Below are 25,355 nucleotides of genomic sequence, written 5' to 3'. Positions count from 1 at the left end.
TAGTGTGAGTTTATTATCTATGTGTAATATGTATACCACAAGTTTCATAGAGGATAAATCAATACTCATCAGCCCCTTACAATGTGTCAGAGAATATTTTAAATCCTTTGCTGTAATTAATCTTATTAATATCTCATAAGATAGGTAATACTGTTATCTTAATTCTATAAACGAAGATCACTGTAAATAGAACATGCATAAGCATTTTTAAATTTTAATAAAATTATCAGTTTAGATATATTTTAATCTTTTTTTTAAATATTGTTTTTCACATTCAGAGCTAATAAAAGTTTTCTTTAAAAATATGTGACCCGAAATCATAAAACTTTTAAAAGAAAACATAGGCAGTAAACTCTCTGATATTACTAACAGGGATTTCTTTTCAAATGTATCTCCTCGGACAAGGGAAACAAAAGAAAAAATAAACAAATGAGACTACATCAAACTAAAAATTTTGTACAGCAAAGGAAACTATCAACAAAACAAAAAGACAATCGACTGTTTGGGAGAAGATATTCACTAATGATACAGCTGATAAGGGGTTAATATCCAAAATTTATAAAGAACTTATACAATTCAACAGCAAAAAAACCGAACAATCCAATTACAAAATGGGCAGAAGACCTGAACAGATACTTCTCCAAAAAGGAAATACAGGTGGCTAACAGACATATGAAAAGATGCTCAAGGTTGCTAATCATCAGAGAAATGCAAATTAAAACCACAATGAGGTATCACCTCACACCTGTCAGAATGTCTATCATCAATTAATCAAAAAACAGCAAGTGTTGGCGAGGATGCGGAGAAAAGGGAACCCTCATACATTGTTGATGGGATTGCAAATTGGCATAGCCACTATAGAAAACAGTATGGTGGTTCCTCAAAAAATTTAAAATGGATATACCTTTTGACCTAGCAATTGCACTTCTGGGTATTTTTCCAAAGAAGACCAAAACAATAATTCATAAAGATCTATGCACTCCAATATTCATGACATCACAATTTACAATAGCCAAGATATGGAAGCAACCTAAATGCCCATCAATAGATGATTGGATTAAGAAATTATGGTTCATATATACAATGGAATATTACTCAGCCATTAAAAAAATGAAATCCTACCATTTTCAATGACATGGATAGAATTAGAGGTTATTATGCTGAGTGAAATAAGTCAGACAGAGAAAGATAGATACTATATGATTTCACTTATATGCGGTACCTAAGGAATATAAAGAAAAAACTAATCAAAAACAGACTCACAAATATAGTGGGCAATTTGGTGACAGACAGAGGAGAGTGGGATTGGGAGGCTGGGAGAATAGGGTGAAGGATTAAAGAAGTACAAATTGGTAGTTTATAGTAGGGCATGGGGAGCATGGCAGAGGAAATGCAGTTAGCAGTAATATGATGGCTAAATGGAGGGCCAGGGAGAGAGTGAGCAATTGGGGGAATCGTTTTATGAACATTATAGATGTCTAACCAATGTACTGTATACTTAAAACTAATTTAAGTAAATAAAAATTTTAAAAATATATATATGCATGTATATACATGCATATATTTTTAAGTAAAAAATGAGTCAATATTTTTAGATGATATGCAGTTGCGGCAAAAATCATATAAGTGGTACTAAAATACTGAAGTTGAAAATGATGGTTTAATAGAATAAATTGAGGATTCTGTAGAAAATTACTTCAAGAAATTCACAATTGGTAGTCGAAACTAATACATCTTGGAAGTGGTGTTGTTTGTAATACTATAACTAGGATCTAAAATTCATAATATGTCTCTAAGATATTTGGCTTTCCTTTCCTTCATTGTTCTCCCTTTCCTTCCTTCCTTCCTCCCTTCCTCCCTTCCTTCCTTCCTTCCTTCCTTCCTTCCTTCCTTCCTTCTTCCTTCTTCCTTCCTTCCTTCCTTCCTTTCCTTCCTTCTTCTTCCTTCCTTCCTTCTTCCTTCCTCTTCTTCCCTTCCTTCCTTCCTTCCTTCTTTCCTTCCTTCCTTTCCTTCCTTGCTTCCATCTTTCTCTCCTATCTCCCCTCTTCCTCCTTTCATTTTTTTCTCTTGTTATTTTTTTCTTTCCTGAGATTTCTACATTGGTGTTATTTCATAAGAGATTCAACCAAGGTTATGAATTTCAGGAGCTGTGGCTCTTTTTCAGATAAATTATGGTCATGGTTTTTACATAATCTTCTACATTAATTTAATTCGTTTAATTATAATGACACATCCACAGATCACATGGCCACACAATAGCTGTAATCACATAATTATTTAATTGATCATTTAATATTTGAATAATCACAATATTTACCATATTTACCAAAAAGAAGACCTTAACAAACATTATTTTATCATAAACTTTTCCATATATAGATGAATAAAAAAACATTAAAAATAAAAATGAAAACTTTGAGAGACAAAAATACAACCCTTTCACTCAAAAACATTTTAAATAGCTCTTTCTGTACTCCACTGGTGAAATTCTAAAATATAAGTCAACTACAGTGTGAGGGGAAAAACAATACTGTGCTCTTTGGTGGGAATTGTAAAGAGTCATCAGGCATTCTTTATAATAAAATGAGCTATCTATTATTTACATGAGGCCTGTTTTTTTTCCCCTTTTCCATTTGGAGTAAGAAGTTTCTTTCTCTTAACAGGATGCATTTGTCAATATCAGCCAGCTCCCTTCTGTAAACACTACGAGCCCACATATTTATTCTTTGCAATCAACTCAACAATATTTTTAGACAACATATCTCACGATAAACCCTGTGTGATCTGACCAGGACTCTTTAATATAATAGTAACTGCCTCTATACAGGGAAAGACTGTAAGGAGAAATAATTTTTTTACAGTGTACAGTCAACGTAAAGAGCTAATATGAAATATTCGTATTCAAAGCTGCTTTGAAAATCTATCGTTGTGGACTTTTTTCCCCCCTTTGGATCTGTATTATCAAGATAATTGTCTTTACTTTTTACTTTGCTTTATTATGAAGACCAAGATGAGATGATTCTCCAAGGAACAGTGGAAAACTCTTTCATTCTTTTATATTTAATAAATGCAGCCATTGATTTTATTCTCACATACAATCCATAGTCAGGCACTGTCAAGAACATCAAAAAATCGATTCACAGTAAAGCTGGGTTAGCAAATACAGTAGGGATTTCTCATCCTTATCAGGCCACTAGTTTCTGGTTAACCTTGGCTACATTGTTGAAACCAGAAGCTTAATAGATTCTCTTTGGAATTTGGAGTCATGAGTATGCATTAGAGAACCTGACAAGGTTGTGCACAGTTTTAAAAGCTCGCATATTTGGCAAAGCTATTCCCATTTATGCTGTGCATCCACCAGTTATTTTTATTTCTATAATGGTGAGAAGTGAAAGCATCATACATGAAACTGTCTTCTTAAAAATGACTTGCAGGGAAAGAAAAGCTCAGGACAGTAATAAGCTGCTCTGTGCAAGGGCTAAGAGTGTAAATTAAAATGAGAAGACTTGAGTTAAAACTCTACTTTCAACATTTATTGCGGCTTTGTAAAATCACTTTACAAAGTAAAGACAGGTGATTCTACCTTCTAGCAAAAGTGGGAATATATATATATATATACATGTCTATTAAAATGGATGGAAAATCGCAAAGCAAATGAAAATACCTTTTGGAATAAAAGAAGTGGGAAAGGATTGGAACAGCTAAGTAAGACTTCTTTTGTTTTATAGTGTGACTTGGATCCCTATAAATATTTTACAAAATTATAAAATTAAACTAAAGACAATTTTAAAATCTAAACTAAAAGTAAAATGAAGTAAAATAATAACTTAACCATACAGCAAAGAACTATTCCTAAACTAAACTTAAACTGCAATTTAAAATAGATTAATTTAATCAGTGTCTGTAATGAGATATATCCTAAAAACAAAAAGCACTGCAAAGAAATCTTCAGCTGTTTCAGTCATCATGTTATTAGTAACAATAATGTTGGTATTTTTTTTATTTTAAACTATTATAGCTATTTTATATGTATACTAATATACGTATAATCATCGATTTAGTAGAATAAACTAAATAATCATGTTAATACATTAGGAATCAATATTTTCAATGGAAAAGAAACAAAATATTATTATATTTTATTTTTTAATTTTTATTATTCTTAGAAACAATATTAAATCAAAGAAGCTTAATAAAAACTATTATTCTAAATTTGAATTAGAAATATCAGTATGAATTCATGAAATATTTTCTCCATTTCTGTGATGAAAAATATACAAGTTCATATACCAGAAGACGAGGAAGCTATCAGTGACTATTGAGATCATGTTAAAAAACTCAAAGCCAATTCAGAGGGGCTGCCATGGACAAAGATAAGCCAAAGCGAGCATCAAAAATAACAATAGCTGCAGTGGATTGAAACAGACATACCTGTTATAACCTGTGAATTCATAATGGTAAGCAAACACCAAAAAAATGACAAAGTGTCAAACCCCAGTGGTCATATTTGGGAGTTTCTAGAGAAATAATTTGGTTTTTTTTGAAAACCGCTTAATAAAGGGAAATGATCAAGCATTGATCCTTCCTTCACTGCTCCAACTTTACCTGAGGATTACCAAACAGTTGATGAAGAAGAGTCCTTTAGCGAATAATGTTAATAAATAAGGCAGGAATGATAGAATATTGCCATTTTACAAACTCTAAATAAAGTTTAGGCAAAGATTACCAGAGGCTGTTATTGTTACAGCCAGAATTGTGTCCCTTTAAATTTATATGTTGAGTTCAAATCTCCAGTGCCTCAGAATTTGAAATTATTTCAAAATAGAGCTTTTACCGTGGTAATAAAGTTAAAGTAAGATCATTAAGGTAGACCCTAAGCCAATATGACTGATGTCCTTATAAAAAGGGGACACAGAGATACACGAAGGTGATATGAAGAGACACGAAGAGGTTGGTCATCTACATGTCAAGGAGAGAGGACTGCCTGCAACATATCCTTTCCTCACAGCCTGCAGCAGACTCCAAAACTGTGAGACAATAAATTTCTGTTGTGTAAGGCACCTAGTTTGTGATACTTTGTTACAGCAGCCCTAGCAAACTAATACAATTACATATACATTAATGGGATTATTATAAGAAATAGATCAGGTTGTCAATGCTTAAATCTGTTTGTTCATCAATTTTCACATCACAAAGACAGACATAGCCTGGCATTTATGTCTCCCAATAGTAATACTCAATATGACTTATGAAGCAGTCTTGCCAAAGCACAACATATCTAAATCTATCAAGCCTCAGATATGGGGAACACATATAGAGGAACACGTTGATAACCAGAGGATGTAACCACAAAAATAATGTGACTAAAAAAAATGTTACTAGGGGGAAGAGAGAGGGTGGGTAATAAAGGAATAGGAAACATTTAGAATAAAAGAGATTTTAGGTAATTCAATAGGCAATTGCAATGTGTATACCAGTTTGGACCTTTTAAAAAGTAAATAATTAATTATGAGATAGGTAAAATTACTTTAGATCTCCTAGTGTTGGAATCTGTAAAATTAGCATAATAATAGTACATAGTTCATAGTGTTGTGGTCATGATTAATATGACAATATAAGTAGTGTCATATTAGCATAGTGTATTATGTATTTTGCAGTTTTGATTATTTATATATCTGGGTATTGGTTAAATTCCATGCTACAGTTGCAATCAGTATTAGTTAAAATACTGTGATATGTACATTTTACTCTGTGTATGCTTACTGTGCATGCACAAGTCAACATTCACACTCTACAACACACTTATTGAGTACTAGTGTGAGCCAGTATTGGGCCAAAAGGCTTTTTACTCCTCATTCTCATATTGACCCTCAAAACCACTTGGCTCCGGGCTCACTTTTGGACTGAGATGCAGAAAGAAGCATCATAAAACTTCCAAAAAATACATAAATAAATAAATAAAAGGCAAGGCAAGGGTAAAGAGGGAAAGGCAAAAAAAAAAAAAGTCAGTTTAAGGAGGTTAAATATGCTGCTAAATCCTTCCCAGAATTAAGTCATTCTGTGCCTGCCATTTTCTGGAAAAGATAAACAGTCTTTTTAGCACCCACAGGACTAGGCCTTGGAGAGAATCAGTATTTGCAGCCAGCTGAATCATGTTTGGACAAGAGGAAAAACACATCTGGTCATTAATAGTGATGATTACCCTTTGGTTAAAAGCTATCATTTAGATATAGGAAAAGCTGCAGCTGACAACTATCATGAGTCAGGTGATTACATCCTATAAATTTTCATTTCAATTTTTCAAACATTTATTTGGTTTGAGAGAGGGGATAAAAAGGTTAAGGAAATAGAGTTCACATTTTTTACAAATATAGTCTTGCTTGCATCACAGAAAAATAACTCTAAGACACAGAAAGATATAATATCATAAGATATTACAAATATCACAGGCCTTTATAAGATTAAAGTGAAGTAAGGTATAAAATGAGAGAGTTTTATCTGGTTAGGAAGATTGTAAAAATCCTCATGGATTTTTTTGAGAGATCTTTAAGAAAAAAAGAGTAACATGAGAGAAAGTAGTGGAGTGGGAAATACAGTTTTTGGGGATAGAGAAGGGAGGGTATTTCCATAGGTCCATAGGATTGCCCGATAAAGTATGGCACACTCAGCTAAATTTGAATTTTAGATAAACAGCTAATTGTTTTTTTTTTTAATGTATAAGTATGATCCATGCAATATTTGGAACATTCTTCAGTTCCAAATGTTCTGGATGTGTTTAGAGAAATAAGTAAGTTGTTCTACAAAAGTTTAGGCTTCATAGATGAATGTATGGGCAATAATGTGGGAAAACTTTTTGATTATATATAGAAGGTCTTAGATTACAGACAGAAAAATGAAAACATAATTTTTATGGGGACAATGAAGACTTTTTCTTTTTTGGTGCAGGAGTGATATAATTTGACGTGCAATGTAGGAAGAATAAGATGGCGGTAATGAGAAAGAAAGAAATCGAGATAAGAAATTGGCCGGGAAGTTACATATAGTGAGCATGTTGATTTATTTATGTGATGGAAATGGTTTGGAAATAGAGATACAGTAGAGTGGAAGCAACAGATTGGATCTCAGGGACAAAAGAGATGTAAAGTCAAAGATGTCTACATTTCTGCCTATTGACTGGGATAATAATGATTTTGTTAGCAGCTGGGAAAGGAAGAGATTTTAGGAAAAATAGATGATAGTTCCAGGAGGAACTAGTAGGGTGTCCAGATACAGATGCTCAATAAGCAATTACAAATATTTTTCTGAATTCCATGGCTAAGAATTTCAGATATTTAAGCCTTTAAATTCAATGAGTTGGCTAAAGCTAGAGAGAAATTCCTCTAGTTCACTATCAGGGGCAAAAGAGGAGACAGTGATTGAACAGCAAAAAGACAGAAGAACAAGAATAATGAAACAATTGTGCTGGGTTTTGGAAATCCTGAAGTCAAGGTCAGTCATCATTCTTAAATTGTTCAGAGAAGACAAGAATATAGGTTGAGAAGCAACAATGGTGTTAATTTTTGAAAGAGCTGTTTTAGAAAAGTAGTATAGGTGGGAGCCATGGCTTTGGAGACTGAATAGTAAATGGGTGATGAGGAAGTAGAGAAACCGAAGCTGTGAGAGGACTGGTACTTAAAGAGAAAACTAAAGGGAAGGTGCAAACAGAGAGAGAAGACTGAAGATTTAATAAAAGAAGGGAGCAAAGTCTGAAGAATTTTCAGCAATAAGATTAAAGATAACCAACCACTAGGTTAAGTTCAAAAGTTTTATTACATATATTTTTTTCTACTTGCATATTGTTTTGGGAGTACTGGTGAACATACAGACAGTAATTGTATGATTTTGGTCTTTAACTGGAGTTTTAGCTTGGAGTTAATAATATAAGGAAGGAATTAAAGGGGACCATGAACACTCTAAAATAGTAGAAAATTTGGGGGCTACTTGAGCTTGTAGGCATATAGTTTTAATCAGTTCCTCAAAAGGATCACAAAAGGTGACAATAAAAAAACCCCAACATTCTATACATCTTAAAATAATATGTATGTCAAAATTTAGATATTTCTTCTGTAAAAATGGAAGCCTAAAATTGTTACCTAAAAAAAAAAAAAAAAAAAAAACCCTTAACTACATGAGGTTAATAATAGACCTCTATAAGTGTATGATATCTCTTTTATACTTAATTCTTGAAAAAGTGAAGAAGTAAAACAAAAACCCACTCTGGTGAAACATATTGCTGATATAAATTAAAGACAACCTAACTAAATGTAGCTATATCATCATGTGCATGGATTAGAACAGGAATCCCCAACCCGTAGGCATCAGACCGGTACCAATCTGTGACTTGTTAGAAACAGGGCTGCATAGCAGGAGGTGAGCAGTGAGTGAGCAAGCAAAGCTTTATCTGTATTTGCAGCCACTCCCCAGCACTAGCATCATCGCCTCAGCTCCACCTCAGATTATTAGGCATTAGATTCTCATAGGAGCACTGATCCCTGGTGCTGAAAAGGTTGGGGACCACTAGATTAGAAGACAATAATTTTAAGATGTGAATTCTCCCCAAACTGATCTATAGATTTGATTCAATGCAATATCGATTGCAATCCCAGCAACCTTTTTTTTTTGTAGAAATTGACAAGCTGATTCTAAAAGTTATAGGTAGATATAAAGAACCTAGAGCATCTATAGCAATCTCAAGCAATAAATACAAAGTTGTAAGACTTACTTACAACACTTGACTTCCTGACTTAACACAGTTGGGGCAACTAAAATATTGTGATACTGCCTAAGGATGGACAGATAGAACAATCGAACAGAATAGAGCTCCAAAATAGATCTCCACTTATTCAGTCAAAGCCATCAAAACAATCTAATGAGAAAAGAAAACTTTTCAATAAGCAGTGCTGGAATAACTTTTTAGCAATATGGGAAAACCTGAACCTCTACCCTTACCTCACACTAAACACAAAAATTAATTCAATATGTATCATATACCTAAATATAAAAAATAAAACATAGAGATTTAAGGGAAGAAAAACACTATGGATCTTCTCAAAGTCACTACAAATATTTTCCTACTTCTTCAATATATTGTTTCCCAATTCCATTTCATAATTAAGTAGCTATACCGAATATCTAGAACACATTTCGATTCAGTCTGGGTGACTGAGACAATCAGGCAATTAGTTAAAAAACATATAACTTCTACAATAATCTAGATGGGAAATCTGTCTGATAAAGACATATCTTCTTATTACTGTTTATTATTTGAAAGTCAAGGCAAATAATTTACTTACCTTTGATGGACAAAGTTGCCTAGATATAGCGCAAATAGTTCCAAAAAAGATTTTCTGAACTTTAATATAATTTTATTATACAGATGAAAGCATCTGTATATCCTCTTACTTGCTTTTCTCTCCTCTGCCAATTTCCAAGAAGGAAAACATAAAACCTAACAACAACAGTAAAACATGCAACACAAAGCTATTTACCGTAGTCCATAGAGAACTGTTCCATCGGGATGCAGCCGGATCATTCGATTTTTCACTGTAACCCCATGCACAAATGACTTCTTGTCATTTAGAAAGTAGGTATCTGGTACCCATAATTGGTCAGCTACCCTGTTGTCTAGTGTGAGGTTCAGTGGGATTCCAGAATAAGAAAGTCTTTTGTCTTTCCAAGACTGCTGGAAATACATGGTGAGTGTATAATCCTGTGAAATAAAGGAAACCAAAAAAATAATTTTACTATCATCATCATTGTCATCATTATCATCATCATCATCATCATCATCATCACCATCATTATCATCATCATCCTCTGAGTACTAGAACAATAATTGAATGCATGCACAAGCGTTTCCAAGAGTAAATCCATTTAATCAAATTTTAGTGTTTACAGTTAAGGTATTGATATCATGGGGAAGGTCATAAAGTGAAATTATACTGGGAGATCCATGTTCACAAAAGTTGACCTCTGGATGTTATGTTTACAATGCTGTATTTGGGAGGGAAACATTTGCTAAATAATAACTAAATATGAATGCACTTAAAAAAAGAGGGTGTCCCATCCAAGTACTAATGAGACCCGAACCTACATAGCTTCCGAGATCAGATGACATGAATGGACCTTGAGATAATCATGCTAAGCAAAATGAACCAGACAGAAAAAGTTGAAAACCACATGTTATCACTTATACATGGTATATAAACCTAAAAGCAACAAATGAACAGTACAAATAGAGAGTCATGGACATGGACTATAGACTAGTGGTTACCAGAAGGTAGGGGATGAGGGGAGGAAGGAAGTAGATGGGGTAAAGGGGGTCAAATAGGTGGTGACAGAAAGAAATCTAACTATGGGAGGTGAACAAACAGTGTAAACATATATATGCCTTACTGTTAAAGTGTACAGCTGAAACTTATTGAATTTTGTTAACCAATGTCATCATAAAAATAAATAAATTAATTATTTAATTAATCAATTAAACAAGGAGAGGATGTTTTCCAAACTGCAAATGTCTTTTGAAATGAATACTACTATTTGCCTTATATAGGTTATCAATTACCACTATCTGAATCTTTCTAGAAAATGAAAACTTGTCTATCAGTTCTGAAAAGTAGTTTATAAAGCACACTTGGATGTAGATATTTATTTGGCCTAAGAACTGACATAGATGATAGAACTTCTCATTAATTCCTCTCACCTCATTCTTGCATTGTTTCAGGAATTGGTTTGAGGTCAAAGTTGAGTTTGTACTTGAATTTTTTTCCTTACCTCCTGTAAAAGATTACACTAAGGACATCGCTTTGCACATTTTTATTTTTTTTTAATTAAATTTTTTTTTTTTTAATTTTCTGCCCATAGCAGTAAGAAACAAAAAGATTTGGGCTCAATCAATGAATTTCCCTTAGCAGTAAGAAACAAAAAGATTTGGGCTCAATCAATGAATTGAGCTTATAGGAGAGGAACGGTCATCTTAGAGCTTTAGTTGTTTGTTTTTAAAGAACTCTATTAATACAAAGTGTAACAGCCCATTAAAAAATAAGTGGTAGCAATGAAATTACAAAGTCTTTAAGATGTGAGTCTCAATATAATAAAAAATGACTCATCTTTTCTTTTAAAGACATTATCTCTCAACAGTGACCCTATGAATACTTTAGCAGCAGTTAAGACATTGTGCATCACCTCTGCACAATGTCTGTGTACTGCCATTGTTGCTTATCATAGTATGTACTGTTATCACTTGTTGAGAAACATTGACTCAGATCATGCCTTACATGTGGGTAAACTACCCTTTATCTAGACCCCTGTATGGATATTTGCATTTCTGAAAAATCCTAAAAAATAACACAAAATATTCATTCTGCAGAATGACTTTCAGTGTTCTTTAACTGTGATATTCAAGAATGTTTACACTGTTTACTCAGAAACCATCTTGCAATAATTAAAAGCTACTCTTTCTTGTTCAATGACAAGGAAATTTGCTCTTTGCTATTAATCATGTACTATTCCTTTGAAAGATCTAAACCTCCTTCCACTTTACGTTCATTTAACAAGAAAAGAAGAGCCCACAGAGTTATATACAATGCTCTTCTCAATTGCTACCATTTTCATTTGCATCCTCTTCAAGTTCTTATATCATACCTTTTTGAAAGAAAGTGAATTGTACAGATTCTGGTCCAAACTGCCTTGATTCCAATATATACTACATGTAGGGCTATGTAACTGTGAAAAACTAACTTAAACCCTTGTATCTCGAATGCCTCATTTATAAAATAAAAATAATAGCATTTTACTGGCTTACTGTGAGCATCATTTGTGAAAATTATGGTGAAGGTACTTTAGAAACTGTAACATACTAAACAAATATATTATCTTCAAAATTGTTCATTGCTATTTAAAGATTTATATCATACTTTCAAATTACTTGGAATGTACATATTCATTTTCATAAGCATTTCTATTTTTAAAAGTATGTTTATAAAATAACCTGTAGGCAGAAGGACATCTTTGAGCATGAAAATAAACAATTATCTGATCAGTTGTAAGTTTTGGTGTTGGGTTTTTGTTTGTAATTCGGCCAACGTAAAAAATTAATAACTAGCCAAAGACATGTTATTGTAAATTTTGCCATGGAGATCAGCACAATCAGCAATGGGATACAGTTTTCAGTACCCGTACTAAATATCCATTAGCTTCCAGGATCTCATGAGTGCTATGGGGATTTCCTCATGATGAGACCACGGGGTAAATTCCTTACTCCATATTCTCCTCAAAAAAGTTTTACTGTGTGACATGGAAAAACTTATTATTGTAAAGTATAAAGGATTATAATGGCAAAATAATGCTGAAATAATAAATGTTATAATTAAAATATGAATTTGTGGTAAGTAAACAATGGAGATTGAAAAGGAGAAAATAATGTAAGTATGAGTGATCTGCATAGATTTAAGTGTGTGTGTATGTGAGTGTGAGTGTGAGCGTGAGCGTGAGTGTGTGTGTGTGTGTGTGTGTGTGTGTGTGTGTGTGTACATTTTTCCTTTCTCTTTTGGGAAACTTGTTTCCCGTAGGGAGAGAATTATACACATATATTAAGATCTTTACTCACTTTGATTTCAATAAATATTGACTAAAACTCACATCATGATTATAAATTAATTCACCTTTTTTGCAATAAGAAATAATTCAGTGAAAACTTATGTATGTTAGCATGTTACATTTAGAAGTGGGTGATGTGGAACAAGTACCCTTCAGAACTTTTTTCTTATGCATTTCTAGGATTATTATTCTAATATAGGATCTAATTCTATTCTAAATGGAAATATAGGTATAAAAAGATTGATATCTTAATAAAAACTTTTTGAAGATAATGATAATTGTGGTGATAATGAATGTTATGGAAAGACCTAAAACACAGCAATCTTGTCTTTTTGCACTATCTGTATTATACCACATGCATGACAACTAACTCTCCTGGAGAGTGTTCTGTGCTCTGTAGTTTTTATAGCTCTTTATATCTATTATCACATTTTGCTCTCAGAACCTTCTGAGAAAGGCAAATTTTCTGTAAAATGATTTACATGTTTGAGAGATTATTACTGTATTTTAAATAAATTATTGTATTTGTATCTTAATATAAATATGAACGATGACATCTGAATATAATGACTGTGAGTCGTTTTGTTGTATCCTATTTTTAGATGGTAGAAAAGAGGCTTAAAATGGCTGAATTTTGTTTTCCCATACAATAGATTTTCTATTAATTCTTCATTAGTCCAAAGTGCAAGCACTCCAGGGAGGATGAAAAATTTTTCAGAAAGAAATCAAAGGTAATAATACTTTGGCCAAAAACACTAAAAATATTTTTCTTCTAAGTATATTTACAAATATTCAACCAGATTTCTCAAGTGTGCAAGCTACCCTTTGAGAGGAAATGTGACATATTTAGAAACTATAGGCCATAGGGGATTCTTTGACACTGAGGCAAATTAATGGGATTAACTGGAGTGAGATTGCTAATGAAATTGGTCAGGCTAATTCAGGCATGAGATAATTTGATTCATTAAGGAAAAGCGAGGCAGATGATAGCAAATTGGAGTGCTCATCTGAACTACAAAAGGATACACTTTTTAAATCTAAAAATGTTTAAAGAAATAAGAAAATATTTATAAAAAATGAAGGTCAATCTTTTGAGGAATAAAAACATTTGTTTTAGATAATGGTTTTAAACCCAGGGTGATTTTGCCCCCCAGAAGACATTTACAGTGTCTGGAGACTGTTTGTTCCAGCTGGGAGTAATAGTGTGTGTGCTAGCATCTGTGGGTAGAGGCTGGGAAGCTTACCACATAATGCACTATGCAGTACGGCCTCCACAGTACAGGACTATGTAGCTCAGAGTGTCAATAGTGCCAAGGTTAAGAAAGTCTGCCTTAGAGAAAGTCTTGTTCTTTTTAGTAATAGTCAAAAAAATTCAAAATTTGTTATCACTGTTTATCATGAAAAATATGTATATTAATGTGTCTACCCTGAGACTTTAACATAACTCTCAAAACTTTGTGAATGGTGGCATTAGATGGTTTATGATTTGCATCCTTACCATATGAAATGATCTGGTAAAAATCCATTAATTACTTAGTATCAGAAGAGAGGGAAAAAAGATGTGTTTTAGGCAACTATATTGAGATATTTATTTTACCAGAATGAGCACTAAGAAGACTTCATAGTGGGCTGGAAATGTGAGAGTCCCTTATTAGCTACCTCTACAATTAGCACATTTCAGACTAATTTGTTAGAAAAGAGACAAAATATTGCTTTAACATCTAGTAATACTGCATCCACTCAAAAAGATCTTAAGCAATCCCTCTTTTTCAAACTGTTCTCAAAAAAAGATATATATATATATATATATATATATATATATATATATATATATATATATATATATATATATGTATATGTATGGATTATATATATAATTTAATCTTTTTGAAAGAACAAGGTCTCTTGCACACATTTGTATTTTATCTTTGAGCAATCTAAATATACATTCTAAGGAATTCCAAGTATAAATCCCTTTTTTCTATAAAATATTTATGCCAGTTTAGTTGAACTTGAGATCTGCTCTTCCAAAGCTAAGGCTGATTTTTCCAAAGGCTGAATGTAGTATAGTTGTGAAATATTGCTACTGCTTCTACAGTCCTTTTGCTGATGGAAACTGCTGACCCTACAGCCCCTACTGATTGAGTAAAGCCAAATTTTATATATCACATTATCCTCCTCCCACTCCACCTTGGAAATGTAAAATAGATATCTGATTTAAGATATCTAAGTTGATCCATAGGCAGGACATAAACTCGTGCCTGGCTCAGAAAAATGAGATGAACCAATCAGAGTTCTCTTCCACAAATTTGCTGTTGGATAAAAGATCTGAGACAGGAGATGTAAGACCAAGTACAAACATAATGACATTGAACTAGGGCTGCATTGCTATTATGAGGTTATAAGAGAGGAGAGACTATGAATAAAAAGAGGAAGCCAGCCTATAGAGGAAGAAAGAAAATGGAGAAAGTAGCAGAAAATAGCCATAGAGGGTGTCTGACATTGTTAGAGAATGAAAGACCAAGTAAGTTCATAAAGACTTTCTACTTCCTACTTCTTGTAAGTTCTGTCTGGACATGTTCAATAATTCAACCTCTTACGAGCCCTACCATCACATTATAACAAACTCCACTTTCCTTGGGCTAAGTTGATTTAATCTTTATTTCCTCCAACCAGAAAAAACCATATTAATAATAATGATCAACAACCATATCAGAATCTCATTAAGCAATAATTATACATATTAAGGAAACCCAGAAAAAACAATCATCTAGCCTATAACCCTGATTTAAAAAAGAAGATATTATGAGAAATCTGATATCCAGAGATGTTAAATGACTTAAAAAAAAAAAAAGAAGAGAGACATATATGCTTTTATTTATTAACCAAGAGAGCAAAGAGAGAAGAAAAACATATTTACTTCTATTGAGATAATTCTCTGTCAAACACAATGACAATATTCAAGAAAAGTAATCTGGAGATTAAGTGTATATGTTGGCAATAAATAATATCTCTTATAAGGCTGGGGAAACAAAACAAAGCAAATAAAACCAAATCCATATGACTTGCATTTAATGAAAACAAAGTTTAGTAAAAAATGTCCTGATAAATAAACCTGATAAATAAACCAAGTTATAATTGAAATGGACCATACAACATCTGTATCTAATAGATCCTCCTATTTAAATAAATGTTTTGTATATCATGGTCACTATTAAGTATATTCTGCAGCAGAAATTCATTATTATATTTCTAGATTTGCTGTTAATCTTTTATCTTATCATCTAGTACTGTATTAATTATTCATACCGTATATGTTTGTAGTGCTTCCTCCTTAGCCATGTTTTGGTACAATATCTTTAAAATACAGATATTCTCATCATTGCCAAAGCCTATGTTATTATTATTAACTTTTTTCCACCAATTGTGTCCTCAGAGAACATAATCTTTTTTTTTTTTTTTACCTTTATCTCATCCTAAATAGCCGCATTTGGTTTATCCATCTGTATAGTCTGATTTTTTTGTCAGTCTTGTTCTGTGTTCTGAACAATTTTGGAATTAATCAACCTTGTGGGTGAACAAAAACATTGAATTATGGGTCTATGCCAAATGAGAATCATCTTAAGAAATCACACGGGCACATTGCAATGCATCAAATACATATGACATTGACATGACAACTAAAGTATGTACTTGTGTTCCAAAGTAATGAACCACACGAGAGTCTCATTAGATGAAACTAAGACTATAGCAAAAAAAGAATTTCAGCATTTGTAACTTAATATCTACTTTAGAAGCTGTGGAGATTATTTTTTTTTAATATAAAAATATTTTTCTATACAATAAATTTAATTTATCAAAATGGATATGATAAAATTTGTTTCATACAATGACAGTTTAAATTTCTTATATCCTAGAATCTGAATAATCAGATTCGCAAATAATTCAAGTTGTTTCCAGAATAAGATAAATTGACATGTTAGACCTGAAGCAGGGACAGTTTTCAAGAGACTTCTGAGTCAAAAAAATTTTAGGTTATTCAAGTGACTAATTCATTTTGTGAGCACATAATGATTGTTTACTATATTTAAAGAATTGCATTATGCCAGATGCTAAGGAGAAAAAGTTGAATGACACATTTTCTCTGCCTGCCTCAAGAAACTCATAGGCCAGTGTATAAGACTCAGCTTTGCTTGTTTCCAAGCTATCTCACTGTCCTCAGTAGGCTCTTTAGTTCTTCCATCACCTGTGTAACCAAGTCCTTGCATGAAATTCTCTCCAACTCAAATACTCAAAGAACTCACAGTGGTTCCATTTTTTTTTTTTATTTTTTATTGGCAGCTGCCTACTTAAGGAGACAAAAGTTGACAAAGCAGCACTGAAGGGGAGGTGGAAAAGAGAAAAAAAATTCGAAATAGTTAACACAGAATTTGGTAATCTTTTGATATGAGAGGTTAGAGAGATGAGAGCATCAAGGATCACCACTGAGTTTCTAACCTAAGTGAATAGATAGATAAAAATCAGAATTGAAGATTTGGAGCTGATGGTGACTAATGTATCTTGGGCTGTTTTATGTTGTGGGTGTCTGTGACATTTGCATGTAGAGTTGCCAAGTAAGTCCTTATGGGCCAGACTAGGGCTCAGGGAGAAACAGCTGAGTCACAAGTGATAGATGATGCCCTGGAAATGGATTAGCTCTTCAAGGAGACTGTTCACGGTGAGAAGGGAATAGAACCTCTGGGAAATTTGATTCTAGGATTAGTCACTCACTTCTTTGAGTTCCCACAATACTCTTCTACTAATTGTAGTACTTATTTTGTAATTATTTGTATCACTAGATTTTGAGCTCCCCAAAGGCAAAGGTTTATGCTTTTAGGCCCTAACATAGTTACAGTGGATAACAGTTGCTCAAATATGTTAGTTGAATGTGAATTAAGTAATGCTGTATATTTGCAGGTACTAGATATCAGTACTAAGTATGTTAGTACAAACACATCTTAAATTCTGAAAAAGTAGTCACCCTTAGATAACGCATATAAGGACTTTCAGTTAACTAAAATAATTAATAATTCAGAATTTCCATGAACCACTCAAGACTAATGAATCTAATATTCCCACTAATATAGGAAATTGACAAATTACTGGGAGATTATAAAAGCATATGGAGTTTAAAGCAAATTTACTCTTTAGGAATAAGTTAATAATGACTTTCTAAATAATTAATAGACATATTTTGAATTAAATCAAATGAAATTTCATTGATAGTTCTAGCATTTTGGAAGTATAAGCCTATTTATAGCAAAGTTTTAAAAGTGGATCTCTATCCAAGGAAACTTTCAAGCTCATTTATGTTAGTCAATAGTCAAAACTATCAACAAAATATTAGATTGATGATTAATTCATCAGGAAGTTGATTCATAAACTTCTCTGACATTTAAAACAACATAATTAATTATATATATAACACACCAGGTTTCTTAAAGTTTCTCAGTTCTAGAGGTTCATAGAAAATTAGCGATTTCATTTTTTCCAATATCTAAGAGCAGAAATCAAATCAGATATATAGAAAACACTGGAAATGTGGTAGTTTAGGTGGACAATCCTAAATTGGACTATGAATACTGACCAGAATGGTAACCAATGTATGATATGCATTGCAACGCCAGAAAGCCAACCTATGAAGTGAGCTAAGCTGGGATAGAATATGGAAATCCGAATTAAACTAAGATTCTATCAAAACACATACTATTAGCGGAGAAGAAAAAAATTGTCATCATTTTCTAGTCCAGGAAGGTAGCTTTCTCTTGTGATTTTATAAGATATATGGGGCTTAAAAGGGAGCAGTCAATAGCAAGGATTCTAGGTCTGGTTCTGTTTTGTTGGAAGAGAATGAGATTTTAGGAATGCGTAACTTAAAATAATGTGGAAAAGGAGGGATTATGATGGATGCAGTAATATTTCTGTCAAGAATCAAGTATTTCTGATATCTCTTAGAGATTTTACTTACCTTCCCAAGAAGAAATCCTTAGATCACTCTCAGGAAATTTATTCCCTTTTCTAAAAAGAAGATGGATTTCCATCAAATTATCCATCAGATTATCATTATAGAGAGACGTGGGTAATGGTCTCATGGAGGAACTGGTAGCAAATTATAAGGCCCAAATGTCAACTTCATCATTTCACTCCTAAAAGTTCTAGTGATACCTTTTCTATCTCCTTTTTTTGCAAATGAGATTATTCTATATATACTACTTTTTTATCATGAGCATTGTTACCTTTTTTCCCACAGCTATTCATTTGTTTGTTTATCTATTGTTTGTCAACCTTTCTTTCTCCATTATATTCTCTTTCACTAACCAATTAGTAACTTGGTGCAACATTTTGTATATTTGCTGTCACACATACTATTATCTAGGAACATATAAACATATAGATAAAACATTTGCCATTGTTTTTTTAAAAAAATAGTATTACATTATGTTCACTTCTCTGAATCCTTCTTTCCTTAACGACACAGCACAGACATTCCTCAAAATCAGTGAGTACAGATATAACTTGTTCCATTTAATGGCTACACATGTATAGCCATTTAATGGCTATATATGTATGGAAATTAATTGTAATTCTATTAATGGTACTGAAGTTTCAAAATTTTTACAATGAAAATAATGCTGCAATAAATCTCTTTTAATTGATAGACAAATGGATAGATAAAATGATAGATAGTATGATGCCATTCTCTGGAGCTTAATATGATAACTTGCTAAAGAAAATAAAAATGAAACTGTAGGCTGCTCCTTTGGTAGCATCATTTTCTAAGTACTCAATTAAATTCAAATTTATAAAAAGCATGAATTAAGGTCTTAAAGTCAGGCTTACAGAACGAAAGAGCTACATAAATATCACATTGATTATCTCCAGTGGCTCAAACTTCTGTTGGTCTTTGATTGGATCTGGCTAAAAAGTGATTTGGCAGACATTTCTGGCCTTGGCCTTGGCAACGTTATATCAATGTAATGACAGAGAGAGAGAGAGAGAGAGAAAACAGACTCTAGGAATTTCTTTGGCAATGTAGAAAAATGGTTTGTGAATTCTAAAGCTAATAATTCTGATAAACCAAATTGCCCTCTGATGTAGCTTCAGTCTTCCTTTTGCCTATCTCTAACATGTATATCTAAGCAGATTTGCATTAAGAATACAGACTGGACCCAACTAGGAAGAAAACCTCCATGCTAACACCATGCTAAAACAAACAGCTATCAACTAAGTCTTTGGCTAAAATAGAACTGGGAGAGTTGGAATTTAGTTCGATTCATTGCTTATTAATCTTGTGATCTTGGAGCAAATTTGTCAGTCTGAAAATCAATCTCTTTTTTTGTGTAATGGGTAAGAAAACTATCAACAAGTCTGCTAAAATGATGAACTGAAATAATGTATGAAATAGTCCTAAAAACTGTAAAAATTATAATTAAATAAAGTCAAGCAGCTTAAAGCATGTTATATAACAACCCAGTGCATAACATACTTTTTTCTCTGGAGCTAAGTATCAATTTTAATAAGAGCCGCCTATTACTGAATGTTTAACTATATGATCAGAACTTTATTAGATGCTTTCTATATGTTATATTATTTAAACCTTACAACAACTCTATGAAGTTGAAATTAATGTTCCCTTTTTATAGATGAAACTGAGTTTTAAGGATGTCTAAAGTGACTCTGCTGGAAAATGTCAGAGCTGTGATTTGACCCCAACTCTGTCTTACTTTAAATTCCTAGTTCTTTCCACTGTGTCACATAACAGGCAATGGCTTAAGCATGTATTACTAGCACAAAAGGTTTTCATTGTAGGACATGGCTTTTATCTCTTGCCTAAGACTGACTTCTGCCTTGCTCTTTTATGAATGCCAATTAATCATTAACATTCAGTTCTAATGTAGACTTTTCAGTCCTCTCTGATGTTTTATCCAAGAACACCCCTTCATCAGCTGGTGATGGTAATGAAGGCCACTGCCACACTCTTATCTGTGTGCCATAGTATCCCCACAAAATGTTAAAAACAATCAATTGTTTGTCATTGCCCTGGATGATTCTTCATATGTTAGCTGACGGAAAGACAAAATTTTTCTTTTACATAATAATTCTTGAGGAGTACAGGAAGGATAATTTTCTGTTGGTATAATGTCATTCACAAAGTATTTTACCACTTTCAAGTAGAAACCTCCTTAATCATTAGTTATGGTAGCAACTATATTTCCCTTGCTAGAAATTATTTCTAAGTGACAGTAAAAAGAAAAGCAAAGTTAGCACATGCCTAGAGGTTAAGGATCTCTTAATTTAGATTGTTTGCAAATACTCTAAGAGAAGTGGGTGAGCATAAACTGGTTGAGGGTATGAGTTATCATGCTCTACTTCCATGCCTCTAGCACCAAGATGATGGAATGCTGAAAGAAGGAACTACCCAGAACCCAAAACAAAAATCGTTGCCACCACCCTTAAATCTCCTCCCCCATCTCCACTCTCAGTGAATGGTACAACATTCACCCTGTTGATCAGATCAGAAACTAAGGATATTTTTTGACTCTTTTCTTTATTTCCCACATTAAATAAATGAATAAAACCTGGTGTTTCGATATCATCAAAATGTCTCTTTATTCTGTGTATAGTTGCTGTAATCTAGTTTGGCCTTTATCATTTCTCACCAGATTTACTACAATAGACTTCTAGCTAGCCTTCTATTTTCAGTATTGCTCTTCTCTAACCCATTTGCTGTGGCAGGTAAAGTGGTATTTCATTTTTTTTTTTAATTGCAAATATAATCATGTTGCTCCCAACGTTCACTTTCGATGGCCCCTCAATGTTACGAGGATAAAAATACAAATTCCTTAAGGGCAAAAAATGTGCTTCCTCTGTTCCTACCTCTCCAGCTGCCCTACTTGGTTCCATCTTTACTCTGTCATCCAGCCACCCTGGTCTTTTCTCTGTCTCTTAAACACAAGGTATTTTCTTTTGCTATGAAGTCTTCTTGGCCTATAATACTCATTCCTCCTTTCTTGCTTCTTTGCCTGGTTACCTTTTACTGATCCTGACCTCATACTGGAAGCCAAATTATACATTTTGCTCTCTAGTCAGAAGCTAGAATGTCTAAGTTTGGCTCCTTCTGTATGGTCCTATAACACCCTATCTTCACAGTCTGCATCACTCTACAAGGAGGTAGTCTGGGTGTTCCTCTGTTTCCTGCATTAGAGCTCCATGAGGGTAAGGCAGCCCAGTTTTTTTTAAAAAATTAAAATTATAGTAAAGGTGAAATATACTATGAGCCTGAATGGGGGCAGAGGAGCTGGGATAGTATGAAGGAAAAGTAGCGATAAAACATTGACAGGAAAGAGAATAGACTTAAAATGGTTGCCGTGGGTAATAGAAGATGAAAAAAAAATGTAAGTGCTAGAGAAGCACCAAAGTTTAGGTAACAGTTAATGTGTTTGGTTTGGATATTAATTCGAAGTACTCGAAGTGGAAGTATAAATACCGTAGCTGTTATAAGGGGGTGGAGATACGAGGAAAACATATTAATGAGTCCTCATCAACACAATGGGATTAAATAAGATTATCAAAGTTAATTTATAGACTGAGGCAATATAAGGGCTTAGGACTGAAGCTGAGTACATATCAATCTTTCTTTTTCCACAGGCTGAAAGCCAAAATGTTTTCAGTGTGTGAATTCAGAGCAGTTGATCCAGTATCACTCAAGGGAAGGGATGGGGTATTGGGGACTATGAATAGTGTAATTATCAAAATTTATAGATAAACCCTCAAACCCATGTTAACAAAATTCCAATCTTTAGCTAAGAAAACTGTTTTCTCAAGTGAAGTGCAAGATGTAAATGACCAGTAAAACTCACTTTTTAAACTATATTATTTTATTTATTTTTAGTTTGCCTTATCTGTTTTCTAGGGGAGCTGTACATTTCAAAGTTAGGCATCAGCAAAAAAAAAAAATGGACAAGATAAAGAGATTGCCTTAAATAATCTACCACATAGCCAATCAAATTTCTAATTGAATTATGGAGCCACACTCTAATACATCTCTTTTAAACATATTTAGAAAGTATTAATTTAGTCATACTTTAAGCTTTACATTATTTAAATTTTTTACTAAATATGTTACCTTTAAAAAATTAATATGGGAAGCTTGGTTTGCAAATGAGAATAACCTGAGCATCTGGAGAAGTGAATTTTAAACCTATGGATAATCTTTGGGAAATCAAATTCCCAAATCGGGAGCTCTTTCATCTGGTAAAATGAGTAAGTTGGCTAGATCGATGATTCTCATAGTAAATGTACATAAATACTACCAGGCTACCAAATAGCATTCCGAGGAGAACAGTCCTGAAATCTATACTTTTTGATAGACGTTTCCAAGGAGAGTATTATGCTATTAATTCTCAGATCACAGTTTGAGAAACAGTGACTTGAGTATTCCCTGAGTGTTCTTCAAATTCTTAAATGAGCAATGTTGATGCTTTCATTAGTCCTATAAAATCTGTTCTTCTCTACGTTTATATCATTTGTTATTTTATCAATTTCCTTTTGTACTCTTTTCACTGCAGCAAAAATAATGTCAGCTTGGAAACTTCTCTCAACGTTGTCTATAAATACACATTTTCTTGAATACAAAAAAAAAAGCGGGGGGAGGGGCGGGGGAAGAGAGTTCTATTATCTTTGCTGTCTGTTACTGTGTGTTTTCCTGTCTCTCCAACTTAATTACTTCTGGCTTTGAACATTTATTTTTAACATGTAACTCTGAAGCATACTGGAAACAATAGCCAGACATGAGTATAAGTCAAGGATCAGCAATTGGTACGGCCGCTAACGTGGTATCTGCAAGTGTAATGCAAAATTTTATTTTGGAAGAGCAGCTTGAATTCCCTCCAATTTTTCACACCTCATCTGGAGCCATTTCCCCATTCTGAACATGGGAGAGACTGAAGGACAGAGAAGGTCTTGCATAAAAACTTCACAGAGAGCCTTAGGGAGAACAAAAAGCTATGCTGATGCATTTTCACATCTGCATGGAGCAATGTGTATTTTGGAACAGTGTTAAAAAACCTCAAGCAATTTCTTTCATGTCATGTCACAAGTTTAAGGAGTTATCTATGAATGAGTCAGCCTGGTAGTTGCCATAGCAACAATTCTCATCCCTTTGGTGTCAGTCCTCTTCTGATACTGTCACTGAAATACCTTAGTTTCAGGAGAATCTGAAGTTCTTATTACATTTAAATATTCATTATGTTATATATTGCATTCCCTAATTTTACAAGATTACCTGACTAGAAATCATTTTTAGAGATCCATAAATAGACATGCTACCTCACGCTCCTTTCTTTCACAAGATGAAAGACAAGTCAATACAAGTCCTTACTGTGTTCACAGCATCTCTCTCTCTCTCTCTCTCTCTCTCTCTCTCTCTGTTCTCTCTCTCTCATAGTGTCATAATTAGAGTATAGGATTTGGAGTCAAAAGATCTAAATTCAGTCCCAGCTTTGCCTGTTATCAAGTCACTTAACCTTTCTGAGGTCCAGTTTTCTTACAATTAGATTGGAATTGATTGAGATAATGTAATGAAAGCCCTATCACAGCACTGAATATACAATTGTGTATTCAACAGAATAGTTATTACTGTTGCAAGTATAACTCAGGGATATCACAAGAAGTTTTTTTTATTTCAATTGTTCTCACGATATCACTGGGCATCCTCTTTGTGATTATTATACTGCACATGAAATAGTCCTCTGACGGTATGCCATGTCCACAGTTATTTCTTATACATATTTGATCATACTCTGGTCAAGAACTTTCTCAGGCTTGCCACAACTCTCTGATGCAGAGAAAGAACTTATAAAGACTGAGCAGTGGGCTGTAAATTGTCCATGAATATTCATTCTGCACATTATGCATGCTCTCTACTGAACAGAGACTCTCTTTTGAAATTAAAGGTAAGACACACAGAAAAGGTACAGTCAGTAGCATGGAGCAGAAACACAGAGAGGCAGCAGTACATTAAAAAAAAAAAGAAAAGAAAAAGTTAAAAGAGACTAGCAAAAGTTGCTGGTGAAAGCAGGGGAATCAGAAGAGTTTATAAATAAAACAATGACAATGATTAGCTTGAAAGGTATTGCTGAGGATCTCTAGAGCTAATTCTGGATCCCAAGACAGGTCCTATTTCTCAGTGAAGCCCAGCTATGTGGATGCTAAGACTTTTGTGGGTGCTAAGACTCCATGTATTAACAAGTCAAATAATAGGAACCTGACTATTCTCTTTCCAACCTAAAATTGTTTAGCTTAGGATCTCAATATTTTTGATTTAGACATGTCTACTGTTTGAAACTCACCCCAAGGCAATCACTTACTCAGCTACAAACTATTTTTTGAGTAGTTACTATGTGCCAGGCATTCTGCTAGGCATTGGAACCACAGGGGAGTTACTTCCTGTCTCCTCTAGGCTATTATGTGCCTTAGTATTAAACTTAGCATACCATATTGAATTTATCTAGTTACATGTCTCTATCCCTTTCTAGACTGTACCTTACAGGAAGATTTTCTTTCTTTCTTTCTTTCTTTCTTTCTTTCTTTCTTTCTTTCTTTCTTTCTTTCTTTCTTTCTTTCTTTCTTTCTTTCTTTCTTTCTTTCTTTCTTTCTTTCTTTCTTTCTTTCTTTCTTTC

The 25,355-nt window shown here is 33.2% G+C and overlaps 1 protein-coding gene across 3 annotated transcripts in view; it reads right to left on the bottom strand.

The window, feature by feature from the left end:
* Positions 1 to 25,355, bottom strand: part of GABRB1 (gamma-aminobutyric acid type A receptor subunit beta1) — a 370,441-nt gene that overhangs the window by 224,499 nt on the left and 120,587 nt on the right. For all 3 annotated transcript variants that reach the window (XM_039845134.1, XM_039845135.1, XM_039845136.1), the window contains one exon: positions 9,528 to 9,748. In XM_039845134.1, the coding sequence (XP_039701068.1) occupies positions 9,528 to 9,748 (221 nt within the window). The remainder of the gene's footprint in view (positions 1 to 9,527; positions 9,749 to 25,355) is intronic.

The sequence above is a fragment of the Pteropus medius genome, unplaced genomic scaffold (genome assembly GCF_902729225.1).
Source record: "Pteropus medius unplaced genomic scaffold, Ma_sr-lr_union100, whole genome shotgun sequence".
Taxonomy (NCBI): Eukaryota; Metazoa; Chordata; class Mammalia; order Chiroptera; family Pteropodidae; genus Pteropus; species Pteropus medius.
This window is presented reverse-complemented; position numbering and strand designations above follow the sequence as displayed.